This window comes from Mastomys coucha, unplaced genomic scaffold, assembly GCF_008632895.1.
Source record: "Mastomys coucha isolate ucsf_1 unplaced genomic scaffold, UCSF_Mcou_1 pScaffold12, whole genome shotgun sequence".
Classification (NCBI taxonomy): Eukaryota; Metazoa; Chordata; class Mammalia; order Rodentia; family Muridae; genus Mastomys; species Mastomys coucha.
In genome coordinates this window covers 29,635,422-29,659,272 of record NW_022196894.1, presented here as the reverse complement: position 1 = coordinate 29,659,272, position 23,851 = coordinate 29,635,422, and the positions used below count along the sequence as shown (strand labels likewise).

General features: G+C 40.6%; 1 protein-coding gene across 3 annotated transcripts in view; it reads left to right on the top strand.

The window, feature by feature from the left end:
* Positions 1-22,641, top strand: part of Pak2 (p21 (RAC1) activated kinase 2) — a 69,300-nt gene extending 46,659 nt beyond the window's left edge. For all 3 annotated transcript variants that reach the window (XM_031363635.1, XM_031363634.1, XM_031363636.1), the window contains 8 exons: positions 1,668-1,731; positions 4,100-4,148; positions 4,944-5,056; positions 7,346-7,463; positions 12,360-12,459; positions 15,410-15,606; positions 17,003-17,140; positions 18,654-22,641. In XM_031363635.1, coding sequence (XP_031219495.1) covers positions 1,668-1,731; positions 4,100-4,148; positions 4,944-5,056; positions 7,346-7,463; positions 12,360-12,459; positions 15,410-15,606; positions 17,003-17,140; positions 18,654-18,740 — 866 coding nt within the window. In that variant the 3' untranslated portion in view covers positions 18,741-22,641. The remainder of the gene's footprint in view (positions 1-1,667; positions 1,732-4,099; positions 4,149-4,943; positions 5,057-7,345; positions 7,464-12,359; positions 12,460-15,409; positions 15,607-17,002; positions 17,141-18,653) is intronic.
* Positions 22,642-23,851: the final 1,210 nt, after the last annotated feature.

Below are 23,851 nucleotides of genomic sequence, written 5' to 3'. Positions count from 1 at the left end.
TTTTGAGACAGGGTTTCTCTGTATAGCTCTGGCTGTCCTGGAACTCACTCTGTAGACCAGGCATATGTTACATCTTACCTTGAGCAGGTGACAGTGCTGTCATTTTTTTCCCATTTGACTGAATTTAAATTACGACTTTTCCCCAATTTCCTGAATTTAATATCTCTTAGCATATTGAAGATTTTTTCAGTATATTTAGTTTTTATAAGGATACAGAAAAGTAGAAGAAGGACTAGAAGCATGTGAACAGCCACTTAAGGATTATTCTGCTATTTATTCATTTGTTATTTCTGATAGTAAGTCATTTCACAATTTTATCAAAATCCTAGATGGCCATGAAGACTCTTATGTGAAATCTCAGTCGTTAGGAGACAGCTAAGAGTATTGGTATGACTTCAAGGCTAGCTTAGGCTACAGAGTAGGTTCTGAGTTAGTCAAGGCTATCTCAAATAATAGTCTAAGAAAAGGGCTGAGGATAGAACTCACTTAGTAGTTCTAGTTGCCTAGCATGCACTGAGATGTTAGATCACAGAATTACATAAATAGGATAGGATGTCAAATACTTGCATCCCAGCATTTGAGAGGTGGAAGCAAGAGGGTCTGGAGTTGGTGACACATGCCTTTAATCCCAGCGCATGGGAAGCAGAGGCAGGCAGATTTCTGAGTTTGAAGCCAGCCTGGTCTACAGAGTGAGTTCCAGGACAGCCAGGGATATACAGAGAACCCTGTCTCGAAAAAAAAAAAAAAAGTCCAAGATTATCTTCAGGAACATAGTGAGTTCCAGGCTAGCCTGGGATAGATGAGACCCTGTTTTGTTTTGTTTTTAGTTTTTAAATTAGTAATGTTATACTCCTCCATTCTGAGGACTCCATGAGTTTTAGGTTCACCAAGACAATTGGTTGTACAAAAATGTCATGATTTCTAAGAAAGTGATTAAGAAGTCTAACTTTGTTTAGCATGGTGACGTACACCTTTAATCTCAACACTCAGGAGACAAAGACACACAAAGGAAGCAGAGGCAGGAGGATATCTGAGTTTGAGGCCAGCCTGGTCTACAGAGTGAGTTCCAGGACAGCCAGGGCTACACAGAGAAACCCTGTCTCAAAAAAAAAAAGAAAGAGAGAGAGAGAGAGAAAGAGAGAGAAAGGAGGGAGGGAGAGGAGGAGGGAGAGGGGGAATGGGGAGGGGAAAGGGAGAGGGAGAGAGGGAGAGAGAGAGGAACCCTGTCTGGAAAACCAAACAGTCTAACTGATGGAAAAGTGCAACCACCTTTTATTGCTTATTCTTCTTGATTTCTTTTCAACTTTAAAATTCTGCCTTTTGCCTGTGTGTGAGGGGGTGGGGAGGTGTTTGGTATGAGTGCATACCTGGTGCCAGCAGAGGTCAGAGGTGGGTGTTGGATCCCTTGAAACTGGAGTTCTGGGTGAATGTGAACCACTATGCAGGTGCTGAGAACTGAATCCAGGTCCTGTGCTTTCAACCATTAAGACATTTCTCCAGTCCCTAATTATTTTTCTTTACTATTGATTATTTAAAGCTAATTATTTTTGAAGCTTGGTATATGGAAAAGCACTTTTATAATCAATGTAAATCATTCAAAGGAATAATTGTCAAATTTTGTTTGCATTTAGTTTGCTTGACTGGTTTCTATTTTTTGTTTAAAACAGGAACTATTGTGAGCATAGGGGATCCTAAGAAAAAATACACAAGATACGAAAAAATTGGGCAAGGGTAAGTGTTGCTCTCTTCTGACATCATATTCAGTATGAAACTTCCCTATGACACTGAGCACAGAACTGTTCTGCATGGGAGATTGTAAATACATAACACAGTTGTATGTATATTAAAATAAAACTGCACTTCTAAGTAATGACACACTTGCAGAGCCATCACCTGAGATGCTAAGGCAAGACTGCCACAGGTTGGAGAATAGCCTTAGCTCATAGTGAGACCTGTCTCCCTCTTCCCTGTCTCTATTCTTCTCCTCCTTTTTGCTTCCTCCATCATCATCTTCTTCAATAAGGGTTCCCTATGTAGCCCAGGCTGCCCCACATACACTCTGTAATTCAAATCTTAGTGATCCTCCATCCTCAGCTTCCCTGATACTAGGACTACAGCTGTGTGTCACTGTGTGGTTCTCATTGCTTTTTGCTGTATGTTATTTCCCATAGGTGGTGGTGGTGAGAGATCAGATAGATAGAAAAATTACACTCATAATATATTTTAAAGACAATTAAATTACTTATTGCAGGCTTTTGGTAGTATTGGGGTTTTTTGTTTGTTTGTTTGTTTTATTCTCTCTACAAGTCTTTTTTTTTTTTTCAAGACAGGGTTTCTCTGTATAGCCCTGGCTGTCCTGGAACTCATTCTGTAGACCAGGCTGCCCTCGAACTCAGAAATCCACCTGCCTCTGCCTCCCAAGTGCTGGGATTAAAGGCGTGTGCCACCACTGCCCGACTCTCTCTACAAATCTTATACTGGCTTTAATAACAAAAAAATGAAAGTCACCTTTTTTTCAATACAGAGGATTAAACCTAGAGCTTTTTGCATCCAGGCAAGAGCTCTACTACTGAGCTAGTTCTCTGGCCTTTTTTAACTTATGTATTTTTGCACAATTATAAATTACATAGTAATAATGATAATGAACAAGAATAATTTTTATGTTATGAATGACAATCATAAATCCAGTGTTGAAATTGCAGAGAAGTTCATGAGATAAAACATTGTGAGGTTTAAAAATAAAGTCAAATATATTTTCTTAAGAAACATGCCCATGTCTTTTTGTGATTAGAAGTTCAGAAAAATGCTTAGGAATGGTACACATCTGTAAAGTTAGGTCCTAGTTCTTTCTTCCAGCCCCATGCTTCAGAAAAAGACTCACACTCAAAATATATTTACAAATTTCTTGACCATATATCTAGGCTTTTCTCTGACTAGATCATAACTAAGATAACCAATTATTTTAACCTACGTTTTGTCACCTGGCTGGTTACCTGTTCTCAGATACCATGTGTCTGTCTCCACATCTTCCCATGTGAATTTCCTGCCTGGCTCTGTCCCAGAATTCTTTTTCCTCCAGAATGTCCTACCTTATATTTTTATTATTATTAGGTGCTATATCTGTACAGACATAGATATTCTTTCCACACATCAAATCCAGGATACACATAGAACATAGACCATAGGGTCTTGTTACCAAGGGTAGGAGGTAGCCTTCAAGTTTGTCATGGTTCATTGTTTGATTTTGGTGATTGGTTTGAGTTTTGATTTCTTGAGCCAGACTCTCTGACATCCAACTAGCATTGAGTCAGCATCTCCCCCTCCTGCCTTGCACTCTGCGCAGGATCATAAACATGTACCCCTGCCATATCTCTTTGTTTTGCAGAGAAGGGATTATTTTTTTGGTTTTCTTCTGTTTTGGATTTTTTTATTTTTGGTTTGGTTGCTTTTTGTTGTTTTGGTTTTGTTTGTGTGTGTGTGTGTGTGTGTGTGTGTGTGTGTGTGTGTGTGTGTGACATGGTCTTTCTCTATATAGCTCTGGCAGTCCTGGAACTCACTATATAGATATATAGGCCAGGCTGGCCTCAAACTCCCTGTGTCCACCCCCAGAGAGCTGGGCTTACAGGTGTGTACCAACACACTACACCACTTCTTTTTCCTTAAGCACAGAAGTAGATTTGTGAGTGTATGCTGCTTTTTCTATATTTTTATAGCTCTGAAATACTTCATGTGTAAGTAAGTTTTGGCCATAAGGATTGCCTCTTCGTTTTGTGTAACTCTTGAGTCTAACATGTTAAATCTTGTTTTAGTTGTTCAAAGTCTGAAATCTTTGAATTGTGTAAATGCAGTCATTTAAGAACTTGGATTTCAGGCTGGAGAGATGGGTCAGTGGTTAAGAGCACTAACTGCTCTTCCAGAGGTCCTGAGTTCAATTCCCAGCAACCACATGGTGGCTCACAACCATCTGTAATGGGATCTGATGCCCTCTTCTGGTGTGACTGAAGACAGCTGCAGTGTACTCATATACATAAAATAAATAAAGAAATCTTTAAAAAAGAAAAAAAGAACTTGGATTTCATTCTGTCTTCTTTTCCCACAGGGCTTCTGGAACAGTTTTTACTGCAACTGATGTGGCCCTAGGGCAAGAGGTAGCTACTGTTCAAGTCTGCATGTCTGTCTGTTAGCTCTTTGTCTCTTTAAGAGATGAGTGCATGCTTCCATGTGCATGAGTGTATAATAACCAGAGACTGGCTGTCCAGGAAGCCATGGGGTCTGCCTGCATGCCCTTCTCTAGCCCTGGGTTTTAAAAGTGCATGCCACCACAGCAGGGTTTGGGGTGGAAGGAACTCAGATCTTGGTGGTTGGAAGAGCTTTACCAGCTGAGCTGTCTCCCTAGCCCTAGATATGGTATATGAATTAATCTGTCAAATCTTAGCAGTTATTATGTTAGGTCAACAAAGAATGAATATGTTTAGTATCATGAATAAAGAAATATTTTAAAAATATTTGCCAGTTTTGAATTTTAAAAATTAATTTTTTATATAGCCTGACCTTAGGATGGTTAGTAAACCTGAAGAAAAAAATCGAGGGTTGGTCAGTGAGATGGCTCTGTGGGAATGGGCACTCATTATCCTGAGCTCCTTCCCTCTATTTCAGCATGTGCAACCACACACACACACACACACACACACACACACACACACACACACACACGAGAAACAAAGTACCAATTAAAAAATGTTTTAAATAGAAATTCAAGTATAATTTAGAATCTGTATCACCAAACATTTTGTAAAAGTTGTATACATGTAAAAATATGTATGTGAGCAAGGCACAGCCTCGCTGTGTGAGGTGTACATGGTGAATTACCAACTAGTTGGTGCTGGTGGTTTTGTTAGAGAACTAGGAATGCTATCTTGATGCTTCAAATATGTTCATTACAGGTTGCTATCAAGCAGATTAATTTACAGAAACAACCAAAGAAGGAATTGATCATTAATGAAATTCTGGTGATGAAAGAGTTAAAGAATCCCAACATAGTTAACTTCTTGGACAGGTAAATATGAGTATTTTCTTTAAAAGTGAGATCAACTAAGGAGTGGTGAATCATCACTGTAATCCCAGCCTTGGAGGCTGAGATAGGAGCATTGAGAGTTCAGAGTGGGCCTGATGAGGGCATGTCTTTAAAAAGAAAGTAAAAAATGAGAAAGTGGGCCTGGAGAGGGTCAGGACCTACGGGGCAGCTCTCAACTGCCTGTAAGCCAACTGCAGAGGACCCACGCCCTGCTTTGGCTTCTGCTAACACTCACAGGTACACATAAACTCATTGAGGCAAACATATGCGTGAAAGGTCATAAATAAATGAAAAAAGTAGCAAACATACACTGAAATGAAAATTTGGAACTGTCGGCTGGAGAGATGCTGAGGTGAGAGCCTTCGAGAGGACTGGGGTGGTTCTGGCACTCACATGATGGCTCATACCCGTGGCATCCAGGGCTTCCAGGTCCCTCCTCCAGCCTCTGTACATGTACATCCATGTAAACAAAGCAAAATAAAATTTTATTGTTAGTGCTTTATGATCTTTTTAAAAAGTACAGAAATTTGCAGTTTGATTTGAGGCAGTCGGCTGCACTCAGGGCCTTTTCTCGATCTCACTTGACGGGAAAGAGAGGGCATTCCCTGAAGGACTGCTGATGGCACTTGAACTTACTGAAGTGAACAGAGCAGAAACATTAAGGAATGGCTGGCAGTGATACATGCTGTGATCTCAGAGATGACCAGCCACCAAGTTTTTAAACTCTAAGATTAGTTTTTATTTTACGTAGCTTCCTGGCCTCTTGGGAAGCTGGGATCAGAGCCTGTGCCACCATGCCCAGCTGGTTCTGTTGCCAATGTTACTTCCTATAGAAAGAATAGAAAATTGTGTATAATACAAATGACATTTAAAAAAAGGAATCACAGCTGGGCAGTAGTGGCGCACGCCTTTTGATCCCAGCACCTGGGAGGCAGAGAGGCAGGCGGATTTCTAAATTCAAGGCCAGCCAGGGCTACACAAGAGAAACCCTGTCTCAACCCCCCCACACTCCCCAAAAAGGAATCACACTTACTTTAGTGAATAATAACATGGATTATATTAGTTATAATAAGATTACAGATGGTTTTCTGTATTTAAATTTGCTTAGAATATAATTTGAGACTTTAAGCCTAATTTGTGAGGACTATAAAGAAACAAATTTTTCCTTGCTTTCTTTTTGGAATCTTCTTTTTTTTTTTTAAATTATATATAATATGGTTACATCACTTTCTCGTCCCCTTTTAAGAATGTTTACCGATGTGTATGTATGTGTGTATGTCGGCTTGTTTGTTTATGCACTACTTGGCATGACGGTGCCTGTGGAGGCCAGAGTAGTGTCAAAACCCTAGAACTGGAGTCATAAGTATTTTTGACCCTTCCATTGTGGGTGTTGGGAAACAGGCTCAGATCCTCTGGAAAGGCAGGAAATCGCCTCTACAGCCACTCCTTTTCTTGCCTTTTGAAAATGTTAATTTCACAGCGCTGGAAAGATGATTCAAAGGTTAAGAGCACTACCTACTCTTACAGGGGACTGGAGTTTAACTCTGATCACCCACAAAGTGGCTCACAACTCTTGTTTTCAGTCCCAGGGGATCTAATACTCTCTGCTTGCCTCTAGGCATGCACATTAGTGCTCAGACATATATGCAGGCAAAACACTCAAACACAAGTTAATTTAAATAAAATACTGTTTCCCTTGGATTATTCTAATTACAATAACATACATATATATACTCAAACAGTGTGTGCAAACTATAACTATAAAACGATTCTGAATTTTTTTTTTGCTTTGTTTTTTTTGTTTTGTTTGAGACAAGTATCTTCCCCTGCTGGCCTCTAATTCAGGGTGATCTTTTTATTTCCGCAGTGTTGGGATTCAATTGTCCTCACCCAGCTGAGAGCATCTTAATTTTTTCACTTTTTGTTTGTTTTTTGTTTTATTCTGTTTTGTTTTTTCTAGATAGGGTCTTTCTATATAGCTCTGGCTGTTCAGGAACTCACTGTGTAGACCAGGCTGGCTTTAAACTCACAGAGATTTACCTGCCTCAATGCCTCCCAATGCTAGATTTAAAGGTATATGCCACCACACCCAGAGGAGGACATCTTAATTTGTGCTATTCTTCCTGTCTAGTGCTATTCCTAGTTTTGAAACTGGTGGCTCTTTGGTTTTTTTATTATTGTGCTTCACATTTTAATTCCTCAATGCAGCAAGCCATGTTCTTAAAAAAAAAAATTTAAAAAGGCATGTGTATTTCTTATGTTCTTTTTCAGTTACCTGGTAGGAGATGAGTTGTTTGTGGTAATGGAGTACCTTGCTGGTGGGTCCCTCACTGATGTTGTAACAGAAACCTGCATGGACGAAGCGCAGATTGCAGCCGTATGCAGAGAGGTGGGTTTGTCTTCCTCTTGGACATCAGGGAGATGTGTGCTTAGCAAGGATGAAAAGAAGAAAGATTTTTATGAGCAGAGAATTTTTTCTTTGTATCCTGGAAGGTTTTCCTCTATCATTTCATCAGATAAGAGCTTCAGTCCTGCTCGGCATGGAGTCCAGCTAGGACTGCATAGTGTGGCCCAGTCCCTGATAAAAACGAAACGAACTTTAGCTTTTTTTTTTTTTTTTTTTTTTTTTTTTTTTTTTTTTTTTTTTTTTTTGTGGTTTTTTGAGACAGGGTTTCTCTGTGTAGCCCTGGCTGTCCTGGAACTCACTCTGTAGACCAGGCTGGCCTCGAACTCAGAAATCCTCTGCCTCACAAGTGCTGGGATTAAAGGCGTGCACCACCACTTTCCGGCAGAACTTTAGCTTTTTCCTTTCAGTGGAACAAGACTTAGTCCTGTGAGACGGAAGTCACAGGCAGATGATCATAATGGTTTATATCATTCAGATAGGACACTTTCCAAAGTAAAATCTGATAGCATTAATAATGTGTAATTCAGGGCTGGAGAGATGGCTCAGTGGTTAAGAGCACTGACTGCTCTTCCAGAGGTCCTGAGTTCAATTCCCAGCAACCACATGATGGCTCACAACCATCTGTAATGAGATCCCATGCCTTTTTCTGGTGTGTCTGAAGAGGGCAACAGTGTACTCATAAAAATAAATAAATCCTTTTTTTTAACCCTCCCTTTTTTTTAAATGAGAATGGCCCCCATAGGCCCATGTTTTGTTTTGAGATTTATTTTTTATTTTATGTGTATGAGTACACTGTAGTTATGTAGATGGCTATCATGAGCTATCATGTGTGCCTGTTGGGAATTGAACTCAGGACCCCTGCTGGCCCTGCTTGCTCTGGCATAATTCACTGTAGCTGTCTTCAGATGCACCAGAAGAGGGCATCAAATCTCATTATGGGTGGTTGTGAGGCACCATCTGGCTGCTGGGATCCGAACTCAGGACCTTTGGAAGAGCAGTCAGTGCTGAACCATCTCACCAGCCCCCCACCCTCCCTTTAAAAAAAAAATGTAATTCAGTAGTGAAAAGTAGAGGCTGGGCAGTGGTGACACATGCCTTTAATCCCAGCACTTGTGAGGCAGAGATAGGTGGATTTCTGAGTTCGAGGCCAGCCTGATCTACAGAGGGAGTTCCAGGACAGCCAGGGCTACATAGAGAAACCCTGTCTCGGGAAAAAAGAAAAAGAAGAGAAAAAGAAAAGAAAAGTAGAGCCAATGTGATAAAAAGACATGTTTGCTGAAGTATCAGTGCATTGCCCTTGGCTTTAGTATAGACCACTGAAGGTAAAGAGACTAGGTGTTTTCTTACAGATTTTAAAATTTTTACTTATGGGTCTGGTGAGATGGCTCAGTGGGTAAGAGTACCCATCAACTGCTCTTCCTAAGGTCCTGAGTTCAAATCCCAGCAACCACATGGTGGCTCACAACTACCCAAAATGAGATCTGAAGCCCTCTTCTGGTGCATCTGAAGACAGCTACAGTGTACTTATTTATAATAATAAATAAATCTTTAAAAAAATTTATTTATATGTGTATGCCTATGTGTAAGCATGTGCATACCATGACACATACATGGAAGTCACAGGAAAACTTGGTGGGAGTGTGTTCTCTCCTTCCACCATGTGTGTCTGGGGAACTGAACTCAGATCTTTGGGCTTGGCAGCAGGAAGCGCATACATACTGCTGAGCCACCTCACTGGCCTTTGTATTTACTAATGAATGTCTGGACTGCTGTTCAATTAAGCCAAAGTGCTAAGTTCACAGGACTATTCTGTGCTGTCTGAGATCTGGCTTTAGCTTTCAGCTGACTACAATAATACATATGTGAATTGGAAACATAGCATATATGAGGTTGTTCTTTTTCAGCTTTTATTAAAGGTGTTGAAAACATGATTCTTAGAAAATATTAACCAACTGCTATGTAAGATAAGGCCTCATGTAGTCCAAGCTGGCCTCAAACAGTCTGCAGGAGGATGAACTTGTGATGTTCCTGCTTCCACCTGAGTGCTGGGGTTACAGGCACGAACCACCATGCCCAGTGTGACTGGAGATATTCCCAGGACTTTATCCATTTTTGGCAAGCACTCTACCAGCTAAGCTCTTTTCTATTCCATATAGCACACATCCCTTTAAGAGCATGCTTATGTTTGGTCACTTACAAGCTGGCTAAAATTTAAGTATTTGTTAGGTTTTTTTCCCAGCAGTTCTTCTCAGTTGATCTAAAGTTGGTGTAAGATGTTCTATCATCCATTCACTTTGATTTTCTTTATGTGCCAGCATTTTAGAACTGTAACAGTTTGTACATTTGTATAAGTGTTTTCCTACCCTTTATCCTTTATGAGAACCTGATTGGGTGATTGGGTTTTTTTTCCCCCTTAAGTGAGGAGCTGAGTATTTGGAATAAGATTTTTAGGTTTTTGTTTTGTTTTGTTAAGATTTATTTATTTATTTTATGTATTCATCATTGCTCTCTTCAGACACACCAGAAGAGGGCATCAAACAGCATTGCAGATGGTTGTGAGCTACCATGTGGTTGCTGGGAATTGAACTCAAGACCTCTGGAAGAGGAGTCAGTGCTCTTAACCTCTGAGCCATCTCTCCAGTCAGATTTTTAGTTGCTATAAATGGTGTACAGACTTTGTTCCACTCTGATGGGAATAAATTTTAAGAAACTACAACTGACTTTTTCTCACACTCACAGTTTACAGTGTTCTCTGATATTTAAGAGCACTAGACCAAACAGTTTTGTTGAGATTTTATTTATTTTTATTTTGTGCTTACGGGTATTTTGTATGCATGTGTACTATGTGCATGCAGTACCTTAGGAGGCCAGAAGAGGGCATTGGATCCCTTGGACTGAAGCCACTGTGACCATAGTGCCTCTGGGAAAGTAGCCAGTGAGTGCTCTTAGCTTCTGAGCCATCTCTCCAGTTCTCCTAAAATCTCCTTTTCTATTTAAGGAAGGGAGAAACCTAGTCTTTTTTACTCAGTGCTTTCTGATGTGAGGCATCAGGGGAAAGTTATTCTTTTATACTGAGGGCTCTCATTGTTGTTGTGCTGGCAGTGAGCCCCAGAGCCTCCTGTGTGCTAGTGCTGTGCCACTGAGCCCTGCCAGACTTCATCTCATCAGACTGTGTGTATAGTGAAAGTATGAGAGCGCCAACTAAAGCCCTGAGCCAGAGCCAAACTATCCAAATCTTACCTACTTTTTCCATGGCTTACATTAATTAGACTTTGAAGTATATCAGTTTCTAATGAGAATAATCACAATTCATTCTTGTATCTGTGTGCCAAGGTCCTACTCTGTAGCTCTGTCTGGCCTCACAAAAATGTTCCTTCCTCTCCCTTCTAAGTGCTGGGATTAAAAGTGTGTGCCTACCCTATGTCTGTTCACAAGTCCTCTTTATGTTGCCATAATTTCTCAAGAACCTGTGTATATTTAACAAGTGCAGTGTAGCTTTAGTCATTTAAACCTGAAAAGACCTAGAAGTTGAATAGGCCCAGTCAACAGTTTACAAGTGAAGCCACTGAAGAAGTTTTGAAAATCAGTGAGAAATGGAGCTTGTAAAGATGGCTCAGTGGTTAAGAATGCTTCCTGTTGTTCAGAAGACCAGTGTTTGGTTCCCAGTACCCACATCTGGCTACTTTCTTTTTTTTTTTTTTTTTTTTTTTTTTTTTTTTTTTTGGTTTTTCAAGACAGGGTTTCTCTGTGTAGCCCTGGCTGTCCTGGAACTCACTCTGTAGACCAGGCTGGCCTCGAACTCAGAAATCCGCCTGCCTCTGCCTCCCAAGTGCTGGGATTAAAGGCGTGCGCCACCACCGCCCGGCAAGGCTACTTTCAACTACTCCAGCTACAGGAGATCCTATTTCCTCTTCTGCCCTCTGAATGCAGTGGACTTGTGCAAAACTACCCTTCCCACACATAATTAAAAATGAAATGTGCCTGGCAGTGGTGGCACACGCCTTTAATCCCAGCACTTAGGAGGTAGAGGCAGGCAGATTTCTGGGTTCGAGGCCAGCCTGGTCTACAGAGTAAGTTCCAGGACAGCCAGGGATATACAGAGAAACCCTGTCTCGAAAAGAAAAGAAAAAAATAAAATTTTTTTCTAGGTGGGAAGCCCACCTCCAGGTGCACTGACTTGTACCTGTAGTCCTAGGACTTTGTGAGACTGAAGCAGCAGGACTCTCCAAGCCAGCTTAGGCTATGGGAAAAAACCCTACCTCCCCAACGCTCTAAAAGCAGTGACTAAGAAAATGAATGAGGCATTATTTAATAAGCCTGGTATAGTAGCCCATCCCTGCATACCAGCCTGTGGAAGTTGAAGCAGGAGGATCAGGAGTTCTGAACATCTTTGCTACATGGTAGAGTTCAAGGGCAGACAGTGGAAAAAACCTTGGTTTTGAGGCTAATTTTTATTTTTATTTTTTTTGTTTTTTTCGAGACAGGATTTTCTCTGTGTAGCCCTGGCTGTCCTGGAACTCACTCTGTAGACCAGGCTGGCCTCGAACTCAGAAATCCATGTGCTTCTGCTCCTAAATGCTGGGATTACAGGCGCATGCCACCACTGCCTGACTTGAGGCTATTTTTTAATAGTGTTGCTTTGTACAGCCCTGGAGCCTCCCAGTGCTTAGCTTATAGTCATGTTGCATCACATCCACACAAAGTTGTGGCTTTGTTTGTATTTCTTAATTTTGCAGATGAGAGAATTTCTTTTCTCTACAAATGTTAACTCTTAGAGAGTCTCCTACTAGACAGAGCAGTACTCAGGCCATTGCAGCTCTATGTGGCCTCCCTTAGACTTGCTGGGTTGTTTCATTGATAGCTGTTTTCTCTGTTCAGTGTTTACAGGCGTTGGAGTTTTTACATGCTAATCAAGTGATCCACAGAGACATCAAAAGTGACAATGTGCTTTTGGGAATGGAAGGCTCAGTTAAACTTAGTGAGTAGCAATGAAGTGATTTTTATTAATATACCTGTGATTGTGTGAAGGGTGGGTGGATTGTTAAACTGTGAACTGGGCAAATTGTGTTCATAGCAAAGCTGCTACTACTTGGTGAATATTTTGAGCATGTTACTTGATCTCTTTGTCTGTTTCTACAGATACAATAAGGAAAATAATAATGTTGGAAATTAGTTTTGGGATTAAAACAAAGTAATATTCAGAGGACCCATGTCTGGGCTACCTTGATACTAATTCTGCTTATAGGAGAAATGCGGCTAGGTGTCTGTAATTATTTGGAGTGTTTTTCTTGGCCCTCCCCTTCACCTTCTTAGAATTTTGTGGAGATAGCCTAATTAAAGGAAGACTGTGTGACCTTGACCTCAGGAGTGCATGGAAAACAATCTCCATTTCCTAAGATCTTATCTGTCAGTTGCAGGAAGGTCATGAGACAACCATAATCCCATAGTGCCAACAAAACCCTCTGGAGGACTCAGCAAGAATTCTCTAGCTTCAAAGCTCAAAGCATTGAATCAAGAAACCAAGATTATTTTAAATCTGATCTGCTAAAAGAGCCTGCTCCCCACCCCACCCTCCTTTCTCAGCTATATTCTCTAAAATGTTATTTAGTAATCAAAAATTGTTATTCTTTTGCTATGGGAATTGTTGTGTAGCCTAGGCTGGCCATGCTTCCTGTAGCAGTCCTGCCTTTTGCCTTTCAAGTTACAGGGGTCCCACCACACCCACTTTTATGTAGATTGAGGACTAAACCTAGATTATTCTACCAAGCTCCAACCCCCTTTGTGTTTGAGATAGTATCCTGTATCTCCTCTAGCCTCAAGATGTGTGTGTGTGTGTGTGTGTGTGTGTGTGTGTGTATGTATATTCATTTTTCTCTCCCCTACACATACTAAATAACTTCTTAAAGATTACTTGGGATGTCCCTGGCTTATTATAAACACTCATTTTCACTATAAATACTAGTTTACCCAGCTGTTACACTTTTAATAGTCTCATATAGAGTTGCTGAATATATGTATATATATATATGAAAGAGTACCAGAACCTTACAAGGGAAAACTAAACTATCTCAAATGTTGAGCAGACCATTGATACTTAATATCTTATTATTGATATTAAATATTTTAATATTTAATAATATAAAAATAATTTGGAATGGGGCATGCCTATAATCCTTAAAAAAAAAAGCTGAGGCAAAAAAAAACAACAACAAAAAAGAAAAAACAAAACAAAAAAAAAACCCAAAAAGCTGAGGTAGAAGGATTGCTGCTAATTTGAGATCAGCTAATTTGAGGACTATAGTAAGAGACCCTATCTTCACAAAGCCAGCAATAAAGCCAGCTCTGGTAGCACATGCCTTTAATTCCAGTAAGTTCAAAGCCAGTCTAATTGCACAGTAAAACCCTATCTTCAAAAAAAAGAAAATAAAGTTTTTAAAAACAATTTATAAAATAAAACAAGTCAAGCAGTTCATCAATATTATTTACAAATAGTAAATATATAATTAATGTCTAAGGGTTGCAAGTCCACTTGTAACAGGTTCCATAAGGAGTCAGTGGGTGCCAGATAGACATGGTACCACATCCTAGCACTCAGAAGGGTGAGGTAGGAAGTGCCAGAGGTGGATAGAAGTCTTTCTCTTTGGAGTTTTGTTTTTGTTGTTATTGATGTTTTTATTTTTGTTTTGAAACAGGGTCTCACTCACTAGATAGTTGTGGTTGTCCCTGCACTCACTGTGTCAACCAGCCTCAAAGGCACAGTCCTGCTCCTGCCTCCCTGTCAACGGCTGGGGTTAATAGCATGTGCACCATGCCTGGACAGCAAGGCCTTTCTTGACTATATCTTGAGTTCAAAGCCAGCCCAGGCCACATGAAACTCTGTCTGAATAAAATCTAAAAAGTAAAATAAGGAGTTAAATGGGTTTAACATCAGAAGGAAAGAAAAAATTGTAACTTCTTTTCCCAGCTAGTTTAGCACCGAGTACTACAGTAGGCCTCTTGTTTCTTGAATGTAAATAAAATATTTGGAGTGCCTTCCATGTGCAGTTGCAGTTAAGTATCTTTTAGAAAAGCTAAGTGGACTTTTCTAAGCCTTCTGCTAAGTTGGATGCATAGTGATTCAGGCTTTGGTTATTTTGCTAAAATGTAAGTTTCTATTGGCCAGGTGGTTCAGCCAGTAAGCATGCCAACCTGAGTTCAGTTCTCAGAACTCACACAGTGAGAGAAAATGAATTGTTGAAAATTGTCCTTTAAATTCAGGCATGCATCCTACATACACAAAATAAATGTTAAAAGAAAGTATTAAAAAAAAAACCAAAAAGAAAGAAATGTAGTTTTCATGTTTTTAACATGTCCAGATTTAATCATTGCATTTAATTTAATTGTTCACCTTAGATAAAGTTTTTAGACCTCTTTCAATTTTAACTCTTAAGAACTAAGTTACTCAGAAGATCAATGCCTAATAATTTATATGTTGTTATCAAAAGTAAGTGTGAAAATTATTTGTAAGTCAGAACCTACAAAAAACTTTAAACTTAGCCTACTTTGCTTTATTTTCACATTCTTTTTATTTCTAATATTTATTTATTTATTCATTTCATGTTTGTGAGTACACTATAGCTGTTTTCAGGCATACCAGAAGAGGGCATCAGATCCCATTACAGATGGTTGTGAGCCACCATGTGGTTGCTGGGAATTGAACTCAGGACCTCTGGAAGAGCAGTCAGCGCTCTTAACCACTGAGCCATCTCTCCAGCCCTATTTTCACATTCTTTACAGAGAAGAGGTTGAATGGTGGAAGTGCAGCCATATCTACTGACGTGGACATGTGGATGCTTCAGCCTTTACCCTGGTGCTTTGCTTTATTCTGAAGAGGATATGTGGAGCTCCCCTTGAAGCCATTAATCCTGGGGCTTTGCTTTTTTCTGTAGCTGATTTCGGCTTCTGTGCCCAGATCACTCCTGAACAGAGCAAACGCAGTACTATGGTTGGAACGCCGTACTGGATGGCACCAGAGGTGGTAACACGGAAAGCCTATGGTCCCAAAGTTGACATATGGTCTCTGGGCATCATGGCTATCGAGATGGTTGAAGGAGAGCCTCCATACCTCAATGAAAATCCTCTGCGGGTAAGACTAATAAAGACCTGGCCTGACTGCACAGACTGAGTTTGCTTCCTCTTTAAAAGCATGGGTTGCATGTATGCTTGCCACAGCACATGCATGGAGGCTAGAGGACGTTATATGAGGATGGTTCCCCCACCCCTTTACCTTGTGGGTTCTTGGATTTAACTCAAGTTGTCCCACGTAGCAGCAATCACTCAGGACCCAAAAAATGTTCTTCTCTTCAAAACATACTTGGTACTTGCTTGTGTCAACCATTGTATAAGAATTTTGACTATATATGGTTGATGAGAGCTAATCTCTTTCTTTTTCTATATTTAAGTATTACAGTGGGTTGTGGGTGCTTTTTTTTTTTTTTTTTTTTTTTTTTTTTTTTTTTTTTTTTTTTTTGGTTTTTCGAGACAGGGTTTCTCTGTATAACCCTGGCTGTCCTGGAACTCACTCTGTAGACCAGGCTGGCTTTGAACTCAGAAATCCACCTGCCTCTGCCTCCCAAGAGTCAGGATTAAAGGCGTGTACCACCACACCCTGCTGACCTTGAATTCCTGATTTTCCTACCTCTACTTCCCAAGTTCTGAAAATACAGATATGTACCACTACCGCAAAGTTGTATGTGGTGCTGAGAACTGAACCCACAGCATAATGAATGCTAAGGAAGAACCCTTGATTGAGTCATATAGCAGCCCATTTGGTGCCTTTTCCTACACATTTAGGTACTCTGTATAGCAAGAAGGTTCTCACTGATGAACCTTGGCCACTATGTTCCAAGAATAGAGGAAAGTTAGATCCTTAAGATAAGATGCCTAAATGGTAATGGTAAAGCCTGTATTCACACAAAAGAGTAGATTGAACTGAGTATTTCAGCATCTTAGAAGATAAGGTTCTACCACTCCTTCCTGGGAGGATCAGGGTCCCATAGTTGCTGGTGTTGGCACTACAAGTGCAAAAGATAAACTGTGGAGTGCATTTGTTACTGCAGCTACCAGTACTGATGAAGGGAGGAGAGTATGTCGGGAAGCATATATCTGCAGAAGCATTAGGAAAACAGGTTGGAGAATGTGGCTGCTTCTCTGTGGCTGCTGAAGTTACCACAGATTGGGAGAAGAGTAGCATTAGAGACCCCAACACAAAGAGCTCTAGTGACAGAATGAGGAAGAGTTGCCCGCACATCCTTGGCACTGAAACAAGAAGAGAGCCATATGCCATTGGGTGCATGAGTTAGGTGGGTGCTGAAGTTCTGAAGAGCAGTGAGGAGCCTAAAGCCCCTTGGCCTTTCTGGTTCCTGCATATGGAAAGAAAGCACTGCCACTGGAGAGTACAGGCTTAGAGAGGCCAGAGTGTGAGTCTTGATGCACTGTCATTTTGTAAGAGACCTTAATATGCCAAAATGCTCTATTTTTAGGCATTATACCTGATAGCAACAAATGGAACTCCTGAACTTCAGAATCCAGAAAAACTTTCCCCAATATTTCGGGATTTCTTAAATCGGTGTTTGGAAATGGATGTGGAGAAAAGGGGTTCAGCCAAAGAACTGTTACAGGTAAGTTTGGTAAAGGTAACTTTTGGGGATGAACTTGGTGGCGCTGATGTTTCCCTGTTTATTTGCTGAGAGTCCGGCAGCTGCTGCATTTTAGATTTTAGTAGTTTGTTTTAGAATGTGTGTGTGTATGTGTGTGCGCGCGCGCGCGCGTGTGTGTACACGTGTGTGCACATACAGATATGCCTGAAGGAGATTTGGAAGAGTTGATGCTCTCCTTCTACCAAGTAGGTCTCAGGGATGGGAAGCAGGTCATCAGACTTGTTAGCAAGTGCTTTTATCTGCTGAACCATCTCTTTGTCCCCTAAAATTCCATATTTTTTTTTATTGTAGTAAGTTTTTCTACTTAGTCAACTCTTAGACCTGTTCGTTTCTATCATGAGGATATCTATGACTATTAACTCTGAAGAACTAAGTTTTATCTTTTTATTCATTTCTTTATATGTGGCCCAAACCGGCCTGCTGCTCAATAATGTGCTTAAAGCTAGGGAATGATCTCGAGCATCCTGCCTATGCAGTGCTATGAACCAGGGCTTTATACATATAAGGCAAGCACTCTCTGAGCTCTGTCTGGCTCCATAAATCTGTAAATGTTAAGCAGTTAGCAAAACTTGTTTGATATTGCTTAAATGGTTCTCTGGGTAAAAGTACTTGCCACCAAGCCTGAATGCCTAAGCTTAATCCCTAGAACACCCCCCCCCACACACACACACACACACATACACATATAAACGCAGTTGCACACTAAATAAATGTAATTTAAGAAAATAAAAAGAAGCTGGGCAGTGGGGGGAGGGGGGGCGCACGCCTTTAATCCCAGCACTTGGGAGGCAGAAGCAGGCGGATTTCTGAGTTGAAGGCTAGCCTGGTGTACAGAGTGAGTTCCAGGACAGCCAGGGAGGGCTACACAGAGAAATCTTGTCTCAAAAAATGGAAAAATAGAGAAGGAGGAAGGGAGGGAGGAGGAAGAAGAGGGAAAGAAAGGTGGAAACTTCTTAGTAGTAGGCAAGATTGCTGTGAGTTTGAGGCCAGGATAAGCTGTATACACCTTAGCTCAGAAAGCCAGGGCTGGGAGATGTCTCAGTTGATAAAGTGCCTGCCACACACTTGAGGACTTGAGTTTCCATCCCTAGCACCCACATAAAAAGCTAAGTGTGGCAATATATGTATATAAACCCTAGTGCTGTGGGAATAGACAGACCCCTAGGGCTTGTTTGGTCAGCTTAACCCATCAGTGGACACCAGGTTTAGTGACTGTCAGGAACTAAGGGGAAGAGTGACAGAGGAGAGCTCCTGATATTGACCTCAGGCCTCCACAGATGCACACAGATATGATGACAGTGTACAGACACAAGCAAGCTCATACACCACACACAAGCCACCCCTCCTTGGAGCTGTAAAAGTGATGTGCTGCGTGTGAGGGTTTTAAGTTGTTAAATGATGATCCAGAGGTAATTTGGGGGCTTTAGTTTCTAAATACCATTTCTAAGCTTCCTCTCTCCCTTCCATCTGGCAGCATCCTTTCCTGAAACTGGCCAAACCATTATCTAGCTTGACGCCACTGATCCTGGCAGCTAAGGAAGCAATGAAGAGTAACCGCTAACGTTGTCGCTGAGGTCAACTGCTCCCTTATCCATTTTCTAAAAGAAGCCTTTTAATACATGAAATTGTTACTCTGAGGGGTGTAAAGAGACCGTCTGCATCACATGGAGAAAAAAACAAACTTATTTTCTAAAGATGACCAAGAGAAAATTGCAGTAAGAGAGTTGTGACTTTGAAATGAGCCCCTGCTTTAGGGTCCAAAAGGAATTGTGGACTGCCTCACTAGCCTTCCGTTTTCCAGCAGACGTTTCCAGCTTGACGTTTGCACACTGCTTTGATGACTCTTAGTATGGTGGAGCCTGGTCATTGTCTCCTTTGGGGTATTTCCCATACTTGAATGTCAGATTCGAGTTTTCCCGAATATTTCATCTGCTGGTCTTATCTCTCTTCATAACCTTCCTTTCCTCTAACCTGTTCCTTTTACATTGTTGCTTTTAGTTTTTTTATGCCTAAATTCAAGGCAGATGTGATAAAATTATGTAGCTCTTTATATTGGGAAAGGAGCTTGACGTGTTTTTAACCTTTTATAGAAGTTAGGACCAGCTGTTATACGTGTAGTATCTCAGTTCTGAGCTTAAACTGAAAGGGGGAAAGTATGTGATTTTTACCTTTTTTAACAAATGTGAAAGAGTCAGTTTTAGAAATTTCATGGTAGTGAGTTTGACATTTGTTACATGTATAGAAAGAGGACTAATAATCTATATTTATAACTAAATCATTGATACAGAGAAAAAAAAATCCCACTGACTGTATGTTCTCACCATTTTGTCTTTTCTGCCTATTTCTCCTCATATGAAGCTTTTGGAACCAAAGTGATTTGTGCTTGTTCTCGAGGGCTTTATGACTTTGGTGCCGTTCCCCTCCCTGTGTTTCCTTGGAAATGAGTGTCTGTATATGTTGTTATTTTAGGTGTCAGTTTTGAATCAACCCTTATTTCACATACACCCCCTCCACCCTCTAGGGCAAGTAATAACCATTGAATTTTCAGAATTTAAAGTTAAAAGACTTTTCCTATTAAAAGGAAAAATATTTGGGACTAGCAGAAACCAAGTGAGATTTGAACCTTGAGTTCTAGGCTAGTTGTAATAATGAAATGTCAATACTGTAGAGGTGAAGCTTATGGCAGTACACTGTAAAGACTCTTGTAGTCTACAGTGTTCCAACCCATTATCAGTGTTTCACTGTTATGAGAGAGGAAATAGCACAGGACTTGATGGATCATATGAGGTGTTGGGTACTTTAGTGTTTGTTTTTCCAAATGACTAGGGTATTCATTGTAAAAAAACTGGAGGAAGAAAACTGCAGTGTTCATATTGTTAGTAATACTTTTTATTTTAAAGATTTAATAAAAGGTCTGTGACCTGTAGTGTAACTGTTAGCTGCCCTCTCTCCCTCCTGTCCTCCTCTTCTCTGCCCCTCTGTATGGCTTTGTTGTTTTGCCTGTGGAGGAGGCTTTACTGTCTATCCTACAGTCCTGCAGCCATAGAAAAGAAAATCCCTGTGGTCGGTCCAGGTTTATCAAAGAACATAGTAACACATGCTTGCCTTGCCATTCTGCAGAGTACAAATCATGAATGAATAAGTTTGCTCTTTGGGTTGGGGGAAGGGACAGGGTTTCATTTCCTGTTGTTTCTATTAGAATACAGGATAAGAAGAGATCACTAGGGGTTTTTGATAAGCAGAAAAGTTTTCAGCAAAAGTCACCATCTAGAGCACTTACTGGCTGTTTTTCCATGTGAGTTCTTTTTCCTCTGGACTGTATTTTCCTACAACTGTCACTAAATTACAGGAGCAAACTGGTTTATTGGTAGTGGGAAGCTGTGCTGCCTCTTGAGTTCTGGCTAAGAGCATTGTTTGTAAGCAGCTGACTGGATGGATTATGATGGCAGTGCTGCAGTGTAGAAGAGAGCCAGCTACATGGTGGGACTGCTCAGTCACAGAGTGCCACTGCCCCTCCACACAGGCCTGTGTGCAGCACAAGCAGTCTGGGGTTTGTTCTTAAAGTTTCCTGGATGGTTATATGCATGTCCATTGCTGGCAACGGACTCTCATTCAAACCTGACTCCGAGGTTAAGGGAGCTGCACTGTGGTTTATTCTCTCCTGACCTGGATAAACTAACCTGGAATAGCTAATAGTAATGGTTAATTTTGAGATGTGTCATTTTTAAACAAAATAATCTTTAAAGCAATATAGAATTGTGATTTATTAGTATTCATTTTAAATTAAAATGTTGAGATCCTGTTGAAAGACAATTGTATGAATTGAGATTCATATTTTTTTTAATAGTTGCCTCTGTATTCCCTCTTTTGCCATCTCTTAGAGTAAGAGCCCATCGGAGCCTCCCTTAGTAGTCCTCCTATGCCGTTAGGAACTGTTTGACTTACCGCTTATTTATTACCTTAACAGACTTTGTGGTGGCCGCAGAGGAATCTTCTCTCGTTCTTCTGCTGCGTTGTTTGCAGAATACCATACCCACCTAGAACAGTGAAAAGTAGCGCAAGTGCAGCATGCTGCACCGTGGCTAGCACAGCTCTGTCTTCATGCATTGAGTTCCCTTCAACAGAGAAGATTACACTGCTTGACATGTATCCAGTGACCACCAGTCCTAAACGTGCTGTGCCTTGACAGGCAGCTTTAAGCTGCCCAGAAATATTTCTTCATGGGCTCATGTGTATGCACTGTGTTCTTGCCTGAATGCTTTTAGACCTTATCAGACAGACCATGGTTAGAGTTAGAAGATAGGTGTTGAAACAGTCTGTATCCAGTTTTGAATATGTAAATCTTAGAAGCGTACTGAGATCTGTAATCAATAAATTGTCAGAATGTTATGGGGCCAGTGAGCAGTGGGCAAGGGCATTGTCTGCGGAGCCTAGTCACTAGAGTGAGAGAAGTGATTCCTTCTCATTGGCTTCTGACCTCAGTGTACACTCCCACATACACACAGTCTCATAAAATGTTTTCTTTCTTTTCTGAGACAGGGTCTTTCTATATAGGCCTGGCTAGCTCAGACAAGTCTAGCCTGGAACCCACAGCTATCTACCTGCCTCTGCTGCCCAAGTAGTGGAATCCTATGTGTCCTATGTTTAAATTTTTTTCTAATGTAGATTCAGACTGTAGTTAATGGGACCAGGGGTGTAGCTCATGGTGAATCATATGCCTATCATGCACAAAGCCCTAAGCTTGATACCTTGCTCCACTAAAAATAGAAAGTATCTAGGCCACTACTTGACGGTATTGTATAATTTCAAATTTTAAAAAAAATGCTAAAATCTTGTTAAATATTTGTCTTTGGTTTTTCTAACAGAATCTCATAGCACTATACAGAACAGATTGGTCTTTCACAGCTGTTCTATGATAGATGTTTAAGTGGTTTCTGAAGCATGTGTGTAGGAAACATGTACACACATTCCCTCTCTTGTCAGTCCATTTGCTGGCCACTCAGGCAAAGATGCTGTGTTTGATATTAGAGTTATGAACAGATTCAAGCAAGCACTGGCCTGGCCTTGAAAGAACTCAAGTGTTACTCATTCACTGCTCTATATTGCCTAAAGAGCGGGGGAGGGGGGAAGAAAAAAGAAATGATACCCTTGTAACCTTGTCACACAGGCTTATTCTGTGCCAAGGAAAATAACTAAGTAACTGATTGAAATTCAAAGGATTTGTTTGGAAAGTAGTCACTTTTTTATTTATTTTTTGTTTTGCTTTCCTTGTTTTGGTAGGTAGAAGTTGAGTTGGGTAAAAGTAGCCTTTTTCCATTTTGTTTTCAGATTTTATATTGCGTTCTATTTTTAATTTAATCTAACATAATCAACTGTACTTTGCTATTAACTGCTGTATTTGATGACTGAATAATTTTGTTCTTTCAGGGCTAGAAATAAACTTTCATGTCCATTTTCTTAAATTTCCATTTTTGTCAGAATAGCATAAAGGCATAAATATTTGAACTATTAACAGATTTTCAGCTGGGCAGTGATGGCCCATACCTTTAATACCAGCACTTTGGGAGATAGAAGCAGGTGGGTCTCTAGGAGTTAGAGGCAGCCTGATCTACAGAGTTCCAGGACAGCCAAGGCTACACAGAGAAAACTATCCTAAAAATAAAAGAGGGGAAGAGGCTGGAGAGACGGCTCAGCGGTTAAGATCAATGGCTGCTTTTTCAGAGGTTCTGAGTTCAATTTCCAGCACCCACATGGCAGCTCACAACTATCTGTAACTCAAATTGCAGAGAATCCAACACCCTGTACAGACATACATGCAGACAAAATACCAGTGCACATAAAATAAAGGATTTTTTTTAAAGTTTTATTTATTTATTATATGTAAGTACACTGTGACTGTCTTCAGGTACCCCAAAAGAGGGCGGCAGATCTCATTATAGATGGTTGTGAGCCACCATGTGGTTGCTGGGATTTGAACTCAGGACCTTCAGCACAGCAGTCGGTGCTCTTAACTGCTAAGCCATCTCTCCAGCCCCAAAATAAAGGATTTTTTGTTTTGTTTTGTTTTTTGAGACAGGGTTTCTCTGTGTAGCCCTGGCTGTCCTGGAACTCACTCTGTAGACCAGGCTGGCCGCCTCTGCCTCCCAAGTGCTGGGATTAAAGGCATGCACCACCACCGCCCGGCTAAAATAAAGAATTTTTAAAAAACAAAAATAAATAGAAATAAGATTTTCAAATAAAATACTAGTATTTTGAAGGAGGTAGGAGGGACAGGGTTCTATATAGCTCAGGCTGACTTCAAATATTCTGTATGGCCTGGGATGACAAACTTGCCCTACCTCCCATTCCCAAGTGCTAAGGCTGCAGTCACACACACACCATCTCCAATTCCATGCAGTACAAATGCTCACACCCTGGATTTCACAGTGTGGGCAAGTACTCCACCAATGAGCTATGTCCCTACTCTTGTGTGCTAGTATTTTTAAGGCTAAATGTTTTAAACCTGTTAATAGTGTCATAGTACAATATTTGTTTTTTAGATAGTCTCATGTAGCCCAAGCTGGCTTTGAATCTGATACACAGCCAACATTTGTCCTGAACTTCTGATCCCCCTGCCTCTACCTTCCAAGTGCTAAGTGAGATTACAAGCTGTGCAGCCACACTCTATACCAA